Consider the following 14,885-nt stretch of genomic DNA (forward strand, 5'->3'; position numbering starts at 1 on the left):
TATCATTTAACCCACACTAAAAGGGTGTAGCCATATCCTATAAAGAATAGTGTTTTTTATGCTTAAAAAAATTAAACATATCACTGGTTTATTTACAGGCACACTATATGATTATAAAGACACCAGTAATATCTATTAGCTTTCTAAACATAAAAAAGTCAATATTCTTAATATGATAAGGCCATAGCCTTTTATTATGGGTTAAATGAGGGAGAAAACAATATCTGAAGAAAAAAAAAATCTAAGACTCTCTCCCAAGAGTCAAACCTGGTATCTCTTCATGCAAGACTGACCAGTTAGCCTTATCACAATAGAAGTTGTGATTTTTCTATACTTAGAAAGCTAATTTTACTGGTTTCTTTATAATCCTATATTGTGCCTGTGAATAAAGCAGTAATATGTATTAGCTTTCTTCAGCAGCAAGTGGTTAATTCAACTGCAGTGGCACCACAAGGAAAATGAAGAATTACACAATTCCTATTGAAAGTGCTGATTGGAGACCCACTCTGCTCTACTAAGGCAAAATCCCTCAGGAGAAAATTTTAAGAATGTTTTTGTAAATCAGATGATCTTCAGTCTGCAAACTATGGTAAACTTACCGCATCCTCGTCTGATGGAGATGCTCCAGCTTCCAGCAATACTTTTACCACCTCCGCATGTCCCCCTGATGCCGCCAGGTGCAGGGGTGTGGAGTCATTGGTCTGGAACCCCAAACAGGAGAAAAAGGAAAACATAAAAAAATGTCTTATTTATGGTTTTTTTTTGGTAGATGCAGATACAGTTTATTTTGATCTGCCTAAGGATGGTAACTGTCACTCATGTCACCACAGTGTAGCGCTGCTCTCCTGATAACTATAAGTCAACATATTTCTGCTCTCCGCTTATGACTTTTTCAGATTTTTCTGGCATCTGGCACCAACCGATGATGTCACCATAGGCAGCCTTTTTGAATTCTTGTGGCTCGAGAACTCATCTCCACCTTAGGTTCCTCCAGACTTTCCTAGGTTCTGATCATCTCTCCTGTGGATGTCCATTGGGTATCTATGTACCTTGATGGACACTATCTCTATGCCTCAGCTCATCCCTGGTACTTTCGCCTTCCTTCGCTATACTGGACTATGTATCTATATAAATTTCCCTAATCTTGGCTGACATCTTCATCAAACCACCTGCTGTCAACTGATGACTATTTTAGAGGTTGTGATCTGGGAATAATCTGAGAATGTGACTGACAAGCTTAGGAGGAAGAACGGGAGGGGAAGGTCCCTTAGCCTCTATGTCCTGGGGAACTAGTGGAGGAACTAGAGTTTCCAATTTCCATTTCTTTCCTGAAGTTTACCAGAAGAGTCTTGGGTGAGTAAAACCCCTTCTGTTACCCAAGATACCTTATTGACAATACTGTTGGCTGTCATTGGAAACAGTCAGCAAGTTTATCATTAGACATGCCTCTTATGAGTCATGTGGAAGGTTGGGCATACCATCTCCTCCATCCAGCAAGCACCATTATGCAGTTTAGTATATAATAGTGGGCTACATCTGCTTTCCACATAGCATGGCGGCTTATATTTGCATTTTCCATCTATAGTAAGGGGGACCTTCTCTCTAAGGATTTTTGGAGACAAGTTCAGTTGTCCTCATTATCTCAATCAAGATGTAATGTGATCTTTAGTGCTAACTGATAGAACGAAGGTTATCCACCATATGGCGGTTCTAGTCTCCTGGTTATTCCTCTTCTGCAGGACAATGCAGGAGACCGGATACACTGGGGGCGGCTCATTACTATTGTACGCAGCTTACATCAAAGCTCTTCTACAGACACACGCATATCCGTCATCATAATCTACTTCACAAGGTGGGGGGGGGGGGCTATACAATAAAGACCTGGGAAACAATAGTAACAGTAAGGCTCCATTCACACGTCCGTGGTGTGTTGTGGACCCGCAAATTGCGGATCCGCAACACACCCGCCCGGCACCCCTATAGAAATGCCTATTCTTGTCCGCAAGCTGCGGACAAGAATAGGACATGTTCTATCCTTTGCGGAGCTGCGGACCCGAAGATCGGGGCCGCGCTCCGCAAATGCGGATGCGGACAGCACACTGTGTGCTGTCCGCATCCATTCCGTCCCCATAGAAAATGAATGGGTCCGCACCCGTTCCGCAAAATTGCAGAACGGATGCGGACCCATTTGCGGACGTGTGAATGGAGCCTAATGGGGGAGATGGTTTTTACAACTGTAACAAAATATTATTCTCTGCAAAAAAAGTTTAAATCCATATTTGACTTATTCATAGCCTGACCGGATCTTCGTGTATTGCCGAAACCAACTAAGTGTATAGATAAATGGCCACTAATGTAATGTATGTACACAGTAACCATGCTAGCAGAATAGCGAGGGCAGCTCTGGAGTATAATACAGGATGTAACTCAGGATCAGTACAGGATAAGTAATGTATGTACAGAGTGACTGCACCAGCAGAATAGTGAGTGCAGCTCTGGAGTATAATACAGGATGTAACTCAGGATCAGTACAGGATAAGTAATGTATGTACAGAGTGACTGCACCAGCAGAATAGTGAGTGCAGCTCTGGAGTATAATACAGGATGTAACTCAGGATCAGTACAGGATAAGTAATGTATGTACACAGTGACTGCACCAGCAGAATAGTGAGTGCAGCTCTGGAGTATAATACAGGATGTAACTCAGGATCAGTACAGGATAAGTAATGTATGTACACAGTGACTCCACCAGCAGAATAGTGAGTGCAGCTCTGGAGTATAATACAGGATGTAACTCAGGATCAGTACAGGATAAGTAATGTAATGTATGTACACAGTGACTGCACCAGCAGAATAGTGAGTGCAGCTCTGGAGTATAATACAGGATGTAACTCAGGATCAGTACAGGATAAGTAATGTAATGTATGTACACAGTGACTGCCCCAGCAGAATAGTGAGTGCAGCTCTGGAGTATAATACAGGATGTAACTCAGGATCAGTACAGGATAAGTAATGTAATGTATGTACACAGTGACTGCACCAGCAGAATAGTGAGTGCAGCTCTGGAGTATAAAACAGGATGTAACTCAGGATCAGTACAGGATAAGTAATGTAATGTATGTACACAGTGACTGCACCAGCAGAATAGTGAGTGCAGCTCTGGAGTATAATACAGGATGTAACTCAGGATCAGTACAGGATAAGTAATGTAATGTATGTACACAGTGACTGCCCCAGCAGAATAGTGAGTGCAGCTCTGGAGTATAATGCAGGATGTAACTCAGGATCAGTACAGGATAAGTAATGTATGTACACAGTGACTGCACCAGCAGAATAGTGAGTGCAGCTCTGGAGTATAATACAGGATGTAACTCAGGATCAGTACAGGATAAGTAATGTATGTACACAGTGACTGCAGCAGCAGAATAGTGAGTGCAGCTCTGGAGTATAATACAGGATGTAACTCAGGATCAGTACAGGATAAGTAATGTATGTACACAGTGACTGCACCAGCAGAATAGTGAGTGCAGCTCTGGAGTATAATACAGGATGTAACTCAGGATCAGTACAGGATAAGTAATGTATGCACACAGTGACTGCACCAGCAGAATAGTGAGTGCAGCTCTGGACTATAATACAGGATGTAACTCAGGATCAGTACAGGATAAGTAATGTAATGTACACAGTGACTGCACCAGCAGAATAGTGAGTACAGCTCTGGAGTATAATACAGGCTGTAACTCAGGATCAGTATAGGATAAGTAATGTAATGTATGTACACAGTGACTGCAGCAGCAGAATAGTGAGTGCAGCTCTGCAGTATAATACAGGATGTAACTCAGGATCAGTATAGGATAAGTAATGTAATGTATGTACACAGTGACTGCAGCAGCAGAATAGTGAGTGCAGCTCTGCAGTATAATGCAGGATGTAACTCGGGATCAGTACAGGATAAGTAATGTATGTACACAGTGACTGCAGCAGCAGAATAGTGAGCGCCTGTCATTGTTGCCCTGGGGTTATAACCTGACCTTATTTCGGGCTGTGGTCACACTACGTATATTAAATTTGAGAAGCTCTTTGATGACGGCGACACTCCCCTTGGCGGCTGCTATATGGGCGCACGTTGATCCGTCCACGTTGGCCGATGTCACCAGCTCAGGTCGATGTTTCAGGAACAGCTTGACGACCTCAGAATGGTCGTTTTCGGCAGCGAGGTGAAGAGGGGTCTGTCCTTCCTGGGAGAAATTATAGGATGATGATTAATGATGAATGTCTTTTTGGGTGCGTTTCAGTCCAGGCTTTACACGCCAACCCAGTTATGGCCGCTCTCCTCCCTTTACCTTGCAGCTGCTTTTTAAATTCTCCAGGTTGCCCTTGGAAACAGACACCAGTTTAGCTCCACCCTGTTGTCAGTCTCCCTGCAGTCACTACTTGGGGGAGGGGCTTTCTAAGGAAGGATTTATTATGGAGTGCGGTGGAAGAGATTTGGTGTCCTGTAGCAGAAGACGGAGCTGTAAAAGTAATTAAAGGGGTTTTCTGGTTTCAGTTTGTCACTATTTCAAAATCTCTGCTTGCTGTCAGTGAATGAGAACACTGGTGTTTGCTTTTTAGTGAACCTGTGCATAGCTTGTCCTGCTCTCAGTTGAGAAGTGGATACAATTGTAGACAATGCTCTGCGATATAAACACCAGACTCCAGACGGATACATTGTAGCAAAGTACAGATGCCGTTGAGGTGCTTACCGTAGCTCACAGGACATTGTCTACACTGGATATAATTGTGTCCACTTCTCAGGTTTTTCCACAGAATGACACCAAAATTAAAATGTATGCAGAACTTTTGTCTCTGCTTCAAAAATCTTCCTCTGGGCGGAAACCTAAAGGACCCTATTATAGTCTATGGGGTCCTTAGGATCCGTTCGGCTCAGTTATGTGCCGAATCCGTCCTTTCCGTTCTTCCTATACCGGAGCAGGAGAGCGGAAAGGCTGATGTGAGGGGTTTGAATGGTTGGACTGTCCGCTGGCTAACTCTTCCGTCAATCTCCACTTTAGGGCCCATGCACACGGATACCGGCTGTGTACGTTCCACATTTTGCGGAAGGGAATGCCCGACCTCTAAGAGAACATTCCTATCCTTGTCCGTAAGGTGGACAAGAATAGGACATGTTTTATAATTTTGCGAAAGGCACGGATGTGCGGATGCAGACAGTGCACGGAAGTGAATGCGTCCACATCCGACCCCCTACAAAAAATGCGGAATCAGATATGGACCCAAACCGCGGTCGTGTGCATGATGAGCCCTTAGTCAGGAAGGTTGATGAAATTCTCTCCACATTCCACACGAGGTCATCAGCAGAGGAGCAGGATAATTACTGGGAGGAAAGGGAGCAGCCCAAAGGGAAGTGCACGGCGGGCGTCTGATTTCAAGCACAGCGAGCAATCCAGGAAGAGATACTTAGCGTGACCGCCAGTCCGGCCTTTCATGTCTGATGTGACACATGTGATAGAAGTGCAGGTTGTGATGTCACAGAGTAAATATTGTGCAGCCGACATGCATCACACGACACGGGGAACGCAAATGTGTTATTATATACGTCTGACCACACCACTGGTGCTGCTGCCACGTGAGAATTCCTGCTCCTATGGCCCTCTGAGGAACATGGGCTCCATACAGACGGCTCAAAGCTTCCTTGTAAGAAGACTCTGGATGACTACTTAGCTTTAATCCACTCAATTCTTCCAGTCGCTTAGAGGGACTACGCTGTATGCTAGCAAGTGCTGTCCACAAGTTCTTTTTGTTAAGTATCTTTTTAATCAGCATGATAAACTCTAGCAGGCAGTAGTCCTGGTTTAACAGGGTTGATACTGCTGACAGGTGATCTTAAAAGGGAGTCTGTCAACTACATAACATGTTTTAAACTGATAGTGCCCGGGGCGGTGAGTGTGCTGCAAGTGCCAGGGGGCGGTGAGTGCGCTGCAAGTGCCCGGGGCGGTGGGTGTGCTGCAAGTGCCCGGGGGCGGTGAGTGCGCTGCAAGTGCCAGGGAGCGGTGAGTGCGCTGCAAGTGCCCGGGGGCGGTGAGTGCGCTGCAAGTGCCCGGGGCGGTGAGTGCGCTGCAAGTGCCCGGGGGCGGTGAGTGTGCTGCAAGTGCCTGGGGGCGGTGAGTGTGCTGCAAGTGCCCGGGGCTGTGAGTGTGCTGCAAGTGCCCGGGGGCGGTGAGTGTGCTGCAAGTGCCCGGGGGCGGTGAGTGTGCTGCAAGTGCCCGGGGGCGGTGAGTGTGCTGCAAGTGCCCGGGGGCGGTGAGTGTGCTGCAAGTGCCCGGGGGCGGTGAGTGTGCTGCAAGTGCCCGGGGGCGGTGAGTGTGCTGCAAGTGCCCGGGGGCGGTGAGTGTGCTGCAAGTGCCCGGGGGCGGTGAGTGTGCTGCAAGTGCCCGGGGGCGGTGAGTGTGCTGCAAGTGCCCGGGGGCGGTGAGTGTGCTGCAAGCGCCCGGGGGGCGGTGAGTGTGTTTCAAGCGCCCGGGGGGCGGTGAGTGTGTTGCAAGCGCCCGGGGGCGGTGAGTGTGCTGCAAGCGCCCGGGGGCGGTGAGTGTGCTGCAAGCGCCCGGGGGTGGTGACCTTCCCCTCTGTTTCGTCCAGCCTGCCCTGTATCCATGTTGCGTCATTCTTACCGGACCCAGGCATGCGCCGTACATTGCCCACTGTGGGCAGAGGCATAGGGAAATTCAGTGCGCATGCGCTGGTTACTAGATACTTAAAGGGAACCTGTCACCAAATTTTGTGTATAGAGCTGAGGACATGGGCTGCTAGATCGCCGCCAGCACATCCGCGATATCAGGTCCCCATAGCTTTGTGTGCTTTTTTTGTGTCAAAAAAACTATTTTATAGTTATGTAAATGAACCTTAGATGAGTCCTCTCTCCTCCATGCTTGAGAGATGAGTCCAGCATTCTCTGACTCTGAGCCCAGCCACGCCCACTGTGAAGGAGCCCAACCCCGCATCCTCCGAATCTCCTCCTTGCTCTCCGACGTCACAAAGCTAGAGCACCATAATCTCGAGATGCGCGAGCTAGCGCATACGCAGTTCGTTCCCTGAGGCTGATGCCAGCACAGGGAAGGAGCACTATGCTGACACTGCGCATGCGCTTTGTGACGTCGGGGAGCAAGAAGGAGATTCGGAGTATGCGGGGCGATGCTGGGCTCCTTCACCGTGGGCGTGGCTGGGCTCCAGAAACGTTAGTAGCCTCATTTACATATATATAAAATCTTTTTTTTGACACAATAAAAGCACACAGAGCTACGGGGACTGGGTATTGCGGATGTGCTAGGGGTGATCTTGCAACCCATGTCCTCAGCTCTATACCCAAAATCCAGGTGACCGGTTCCCTTTAACTGGCTCAGGAACACTGCATATCAATATGCCTCTGCCCACAGTGGTCAAAGTACTGCGCATGCCCGGGTCCGGCAGTGATGTGTGCAGGCGCTGGATTACGAATGGAGATAAGAATGACATCACATGAATACAGGGCAGGCCGGACAATACAGAGGGGAGGAGTCAGGCGCAAGTAAGGCGGGGAGCACCGCCCACATTGACATCATCAAAGTGAGACTGTCCCACCCCCATGACATCATAGTGACCAAACAAATTACAGGTATGCCTCACACAACACAGGGCATGTAATTGGTTTAGTTCCTGCCCAGTCATTGTGATGTCATGGGGGTGGGACAGTCTCACTTTGCTGATGTCATTTGGGTATATTATTATATTATCTATTATATTATCTATATTATGCTACCTATGCTTTTTGTTTGCCTAAAAAAATACTTGTCTTCTGGAAATTGTTTGTGGCATTTCTGAGAAAAAAAATATTTTTATTATTTATGTAAATTAGGGTTTCAGTGCACTGAGCTGAGGTGCACTTAGGGGCTTGGCCCCTCCCCTTAATGCACTAAAATTATAATTTGCATAAAGAGTAAAAGTCTTTTTTCTCAGTAATGCCACAAATGATTTTCACAAGACAGGTATCATTTTAGACCAGCAATATCAGCCCTACCAGGTACCATATCTGGTTTAATAGAGTTGATCCTGCTGAAATGTGCTCTTTAAAGGACTGGAATACAGCACGTAAAGCAGTAAAACTAACTCATCAGGCTGTATGATCATCCAAAATAACTACTTTTCTTACGAGGAAGCGTTGAGTCATCCTTACAAATAGTTTGGTTTAATACAGTTGGTCCTGCTGCCATGTGCTCTTCAAAGGGTTCTTTTTAGGTTCTAAGACTAATGGTGTAAACTTAGGGTTGACTATCAATGCCTGATCGGTGCACATCTCACCCCGATCAGCAAAACAAAGGGGCACCCCTCTTTCATATCGATCACTGGGGTCCTAGGTGACTGAACTTTTTAAAAAAGAAACCCCGCACTGCACCTTGCAGTGTATTATTGTCCAATCATCTCAATGCTTATGGAATTTCTAGAAGCCCTTACAATATCGGCTGCGTAGACATCGGCCTTCATAGTCAGGAGACTGTTGCACACGTCCAATTGTCCGTTCAGGGCCGCCAGGTGCAGAGGGGTCCGCTTGGTCTGCAGCAATAAAAGTTAATTACTGGTATCAACTGGAAATGAGAAAATTAGCAACTTTATAACTTTTCTAAATCTTCTATCCAAATTTATGAAGAACCTAAAGTAGATAGATGTCTTCTGTAATACTTCTAACCATACAAAGTTTTTTTTATCTGCCCAAAAACCCCAAACAATGCACATTTTTTACCCTTATACCTGTTTTTCATGTCAGTGCTTTCCTTCCCTTGTTCTCAGCATCACTGCATCCTGGCAGGATGTTTACAAGCAGAACTTCCTGTTTTTATCAGCTTCCTGCTGGGTCTTCTTACCAATCCCAGCATGCTTTACCCTGCAATATTTCTCAGGGCTTGCTCTGCCTAGATAACACAGAGAGGGGGGGGGGTGCATTCGCATGACTACTGCAGAGGGAACGGTATGGTAGGTAACACAAGTCCTGCGAAACACTACAGAGCAAAGAATGCTGGGTTTGGTTAGAAAACTTAGCAGGAAGATGATGATAACAGGAAGTTCTGCATGTAAACATCCTGCCAGGATGCAGCGATGCTGAGAACAGAAGACGGAAAGTGCTAGCATGAAAAATAGGTTAAAGTGGTAAAATAATTGTGTGTTGAGTGTTTGGGGTACGCTGGGCAGATCAAAAAAATGTATTGTGTCATGTAGAAATACTTTAATACACAGAGGCAGAGGACACACATTCTGAGTCTCTCTTGCATCTCCACTGCCAGCCTCAAACAGGAGGACACCAATACAATGACAGTACTCCAATATGCTTACAGTAGTTTGCGGTTAGTTTGGATAGGTCTTATATAGACTGGATGGTATTTACCAGTGACATGATGTCGATACTGGCCAGGTGGGTTCCCACAAGTAATTTCACAAGATGGTTAAAGCCATTTTGGGAGCACAGGTGAAGGGGTGTCAGACCAAGCTTGGTTTTTGCATTCACAAAGGCTTTGTGCCAGAGTAGGACATCTGCGATCTTGTCATGGCCGTTCTCACAAGCCAGGTGTAAAGCTGCTTTTCCGTGCTGCAGATGGAAAGGAGGAACAGTCAATACACTATTCCATTGCTGCCATGAATTCTTATATGTCATTGACCAGTTATGCCGCGTTCAGTGAGCTACATCCTGAAAAAAGTTTTACAAAATTATGCAAAGTGACTGAATGTTAAAATGAATCTCAAAAAAATATTCAAGACCCCTAAAAAGCATTAGAAGTTTCATTACTAGCATATTTCTCCCACTTGGTCATAACTTATGTATATTTAACTTACGTTCGGTAAAGAGGGGAATGTCCAAAAAAGATGGGCGATTAATTTTCCATAACACACATACACACATCGTTAGCTGGATCCTATAGACAGGCATTTGCAGACACTTAAACACATCTAATGTTGTAAAGACAAATAAAGCAATGGATGCTGTACTTATTTCCCTCAGTATCAGGGGGTGAAACGTGTGTCTAATGTGAAATCTGCACCTGAACTGTTTTTACTAAGATACAAGGTTTGGTTATATATTATATCGGTGCCTAAATAATTCTCACCTCATCAAACACATCCACTCTGGCGTGATTCTGCAGCAGGATTTTCACAATCGCAATGTGACCTTTCTCCGCAGCCAGAAGCAATGGCGACCATCCATTCTACAAAAGAAACAGGCATAAATTCAGGGACTTATGTTCCTATCACATTCACACTACTTGTTGAGGAAATTAGGACATCAGTGTTTATTATTTCTAACGTGTTCCTCTACAAAAATAATCAAAATGAAACTGGAACCTGTGTGAAAATACACAACACTGACCTCTGACAGTAACCTCCTCCTTCCCTGCCTGACACATAGAAGAACCAAGATTTCCTCTTGAAATTAAAATCAACTCACAGAACTACTTAGCAGCATCGAAAAATAAAAGTGACATAGTACTGACATCTGACAACAATAAATAATGGCACCCACTACCATACACTGCACTATCACTGTTTATCTACCTAGACATAGGGATAAACTTTGAGCAGAACAACAGCTACACAAAGTAGAAATACTGTAAGTAAAATTAAAGGATGTTTTTACTACTACCACCTATGTATATAATACTGCCTCCAATGTACAAGAATATCACTACTATAATACATTTCCTATATACAAGAATATAACTACTATAATACTGCCTCCAATGTACAAGAATATAACTACTATAATACTGCTCCTATGTACAAGAATATAACTACTATAATACTGCTCCTATGTACAAGAATATAACTACTATAATACTGCCTTCTATGTACAAGAATATAACTACTATAATACTGCCTCCTATGTACAAGAATATAACTACTATAATACTGCTCCTATGTACAAGAATATAACTACTATAATACTGCTCCTATGTACAGGAATATAACTACTATAATACTGCTCCTATGTACAGGAATATAACTACTATAATACTGCCTCCTATGTACAAGAATATAACTACTATAATACTGCTCCTATGTACAGGAATATAACTACTATAATACTGCCTCCTATGTACAAGAATATAACTACTATAATACTGCCTTCTATGTACAAGAATATAACTACTATAATACTGCTCCTATGTACAGGAATATAACTACTATAATACTGCCTCCTATGTACAAGAATATAACTACTATAATACTGCCTCCTATGTACAAGAATATAACTACTATAATACTGCTCCTATGTACAAGAATATAACTACTATAATACTGCTCCTATGTACAGGAATATAACTACTATAATACTGCCTCCTATGTACAAGAATATACCTACTATAATACTGCTCCTATGTACAGGAATATAACTACTATAATACTGCCTCCTATGTACAAGAATATAACTACTATAATACTGCTCCTATGTACAGGAATATAACTACTATAATACTGCCTCCTATGTACAAGAATATAACTACTATAATACTGCCTTCTATGTACAAGAATATAACTACTATAATACTGCTCCTATGTACAGGAATATAACTACTATAATACTGCCTCCTATGTACAAGAATATAACTACTATAATACTGCCTCCTATGTACAAGAATATAACTACTATAATACTGCTCCTATGTACAAGAATATATCTACTATAATACTGCCTCCTATGTACAAGAATATAACTACTATAATACTGCCCCTATGTACAAGAATATAACTACTATAATACTGCCCCTATGTACAAGAATATAACTACTATAATCCTGCTCCTATGTACAAGAATATAACTATTATAATACTGCCTCCTATGTACAAGAATATAACTACTATAATACTGCCCCTATGTACAAGAATATAACTACTATAATACTGCTCCTATGTACAGGAATATAACTACTATAATACTGCTCCTATGTACAGGAATATAAGTACTATAATACTGCTCCTATTTACAGGAATATAACTACTATAATACTGCTCCTATGTACAAGAATATAACTATAATACTGCTTATAAGTACAATAATATAACTACCATAATACTACCCCTATGTACAAAAATATTACTCGTATAATACTGCTTCTTATGTGCAAGAATATAACTACTATAATACTGCTCCTATGTACAAGAATATATCTACTATAATACTGCCTCCTATGTACAAGAATATAACTACTATAATACTGCCCCTATGTACAAGAATATAACTACTATAATACTGCCCCTATGTACAAGAATATAACTACTATAATCCTGCTCCTATGTACAAGAATATAACTATTATAATACTGCCTCCTATGTACAAGAATATAACTACTATAATACTGCCCCTATGTACAAGAATATAACTACTATAATACTGCTCCTATGTACAGGAATATAACTACTATAATACTGCTCCTATGTACAGGAATATAAGTACTATAATACTGCTCCTATTTACAGGAATATAACTACTATAATACTGCTCCTATGTACAAGAATATAACTATAATACTGCTTATAAGTACAATAATATAACTACCATAATACTACCCCTATGTACAAAAATATTACTCGTATAATACTGCTTCTTATGTGCAAGAATATAACTACTATAATACTGCTCCTATGTACAAGAATATAACTGCTATAATACTGTTCCTATGTACAAGAATATAACTACTATAATACTGCTCCTATGTACAAGAATATACCTACTATAATACTGCTTATGAGTACAATAATATAACTACCATAATACTACCCCTATGTACAAAAATATTACTCGTATAATACTGCTTCTTATGTGCAAGAATATAACTACTATTGAATAATATAGCTAATATGTATAATAACATACAACTGCCTCATATACACAAGGATGAAACTACTATTATACTGCCTAAACTGGAAACAGAGGAGGGGCAATTACATTTGTTATGAATTAAATTCATCAATTTGTTATTTTAAAATATCAAGTAGAACATGATTTAATTGGCTCATGAACACTGCATATCAATATGCCTCTGCCCACAGTGGTCAAAGTACTGCGCATGCCCGGGTCTGGCAGTGATGTGTGCAGGCGCTGGATTACGAATGGAGATAAGAATGACATCACATGGATACAGGGCAGGCCGGACAATACAGAGGGGAGGAGTCAGGCGCAAGTAAGGTGGGGAGCACCGCCCACATTGACATCATCAAAGGGAGACTGTCCCACCCCCATGACATCATAGTGACCAAACAAATTACAGGTATGCCTCACACAACACAGGGCATGTAATTGGTTTAGTTCCTGCCCAGTCATTGTGATGTCATTTGGGTATATTATTATATTATCTATATTATGCTACCTATGCTTTTTGTTTGCCTAAAAAAATACTTGTCTTCTGGAAATTATTTGTGGCATTTCTGAGAAAAAAAATATTTTTATTATTTATGCAAATTAGGGTTTCAGTGCACTGAGCTGAGTTGCACTTAGGGGCTTGGCCCCTCCCCTTAATGCACTAAAATTATAATTTGCATAAAGATTAAAAGTCTTTTTTCTCAGTAATGCCACAAATGATTTTCACAAGACAGGTATCATTTTACACCAGCAATATCAGCCCTACCAGGTACCATATCTGGTTTAATAGAGTTGATCCTGCTGAAATGTGCTCTTTAAAGGACTGGAATACAGCACGTAAAGCAGTAAAACTAACTCATCAGGCTGTATGATCATCCAAAATAACTACTTTTCTTACGAGGAAGCGTTGAGTCATCCTTACAAATAGTTTGGTTTAATACAGTTGGTCCTGCTGCCATGTGCTCTTCAAAGGGTTCTTTTTAGGTTCTAAGACTAATGGTGTAAACTTAGGGTTGACTATCAATGCCTGATCGGTGCACGTCTCACCCCGATCAGCAAAACAAAGGGGCACCCCTCTTTCATATCGATCACTGGGGTCCTAGGTGACTGAACTTTTAAAAAAGAAACCCCGCACTGCACCTTGCAGTGTATTATTGTCCAATCATCTCAATGCTTATGGAATTTCTAGAAGCCCTTACAATATCGGCTGCGTAGACATCGGCCTTCATAGTCAGTAGACTGTTGCAAACAGAGGAGGGGCACTTACATTTGTTATGAATTAAATTCAACAATTTGTTATTTTAAAATATCAAGTAGAACATGATTTAATGTACGATATGTTCTTAGCAGCATTTACTAGACACCTTCTCCTGTCTGTTCATCGTCTGCTGCATTCGGTTAGATCCTATATGTTTAATCATCTCCAGTAAGAGATCTTCATTCCCCATCCTGGCGCAGTAGTGCAGTGGAGTCTCCCCTGTCTGCAGAGAGAAAATAAGGACTTTATATCACTATACATATAGTCAGACACATTTATAGATTAACAGCACTGTAGGACCATAAGTTCCAAAATTCTAACAAATTAGGATTTATGTAGAGAAAAAGAGTTATATTCTTGTACAGAAGGTGGTATTATAGTAGTCATATTCTTGTACATAGGAGCAGTATTATAGTAGTTATATTCTTGCACAGAAGGTGGTATTATAGTAGTTATATTCTTGTACATAGAAGGCAGTATTATAGTAGTTATATTCTTGTACATAGGAGGCAGTATTATAGTAGTTATATTCTTGTACATAGGAGCAGTATTATAGTAGTTATATTCTTGTACATAGCAGCAGTATTATAGTAGTTATATTCTTGTACATAGGAGGCAGTATTATAGTAGTTATATTCTTGTACATAGGAGCAGTAATATAGTAGTTATATTCTTGTACATAGGAGAAGTATTATAGTAGTCATATTCTTGTACATAGGAGCAGTATTATAGTAGTTATATTCCTGTACA

General features: G+C 42.0%; 1 protein-coding gene across 1 annotated transcript in view; it reads right to left on the reverse strand.

Annotated features, from left to right (window-relative positions):
• Window positions 1-14,885, reverse strand: part of LOC122939274 (serine/threonine-protein phosphatase 6 regulatory ankyrin repeat subunit A-like) — a 79,892-nt gene that overhangs the window by 19,958 nt on the left and 45,049 nt on the right. The window contains exons 14-19 of the mRNA XM_044295346.1: window positions 14,242-14,358; window positions 10,128-10,226; window positions 9,410-9,610; window positions 8,485-8,583; window positions 4,032-4,238; window positions 600-701 (exon numbers count right to left, since the gene is read on the reverse strand). Coding sequence (XP_044151281.1) covers window positions 600-701; window positions 4,032-4,238; window positions 8,485-8,583; window positions 9,410-9,610; window positions 10,128-10,226; window positions 14,242-14,358 — 825 coding nt within the window. The remainder of the gene's footprint in view (window positions 1-599; window positions 702-4,031; window positions 4,239-8,484; window positions 8,584-9,409; window positions 9,611-10,127; window positions 10,227-14,241; window positions 14,359-14,885) is intronic.

The sequence above is a fragment of the Bufo gargarizans genome, chromosome 5, assembly GCF_014858855.1.
Source record: "Bufo gargarizans isolate SCDJY-AF-19 chromosome 5, ASM1485885v1, whole genome shotgun sequence".
NCBI lineage: Eukaryota > Metazoa > Chordata > Amphibia > Anura > Bufonidae > Bufo > Bufo gargarizans.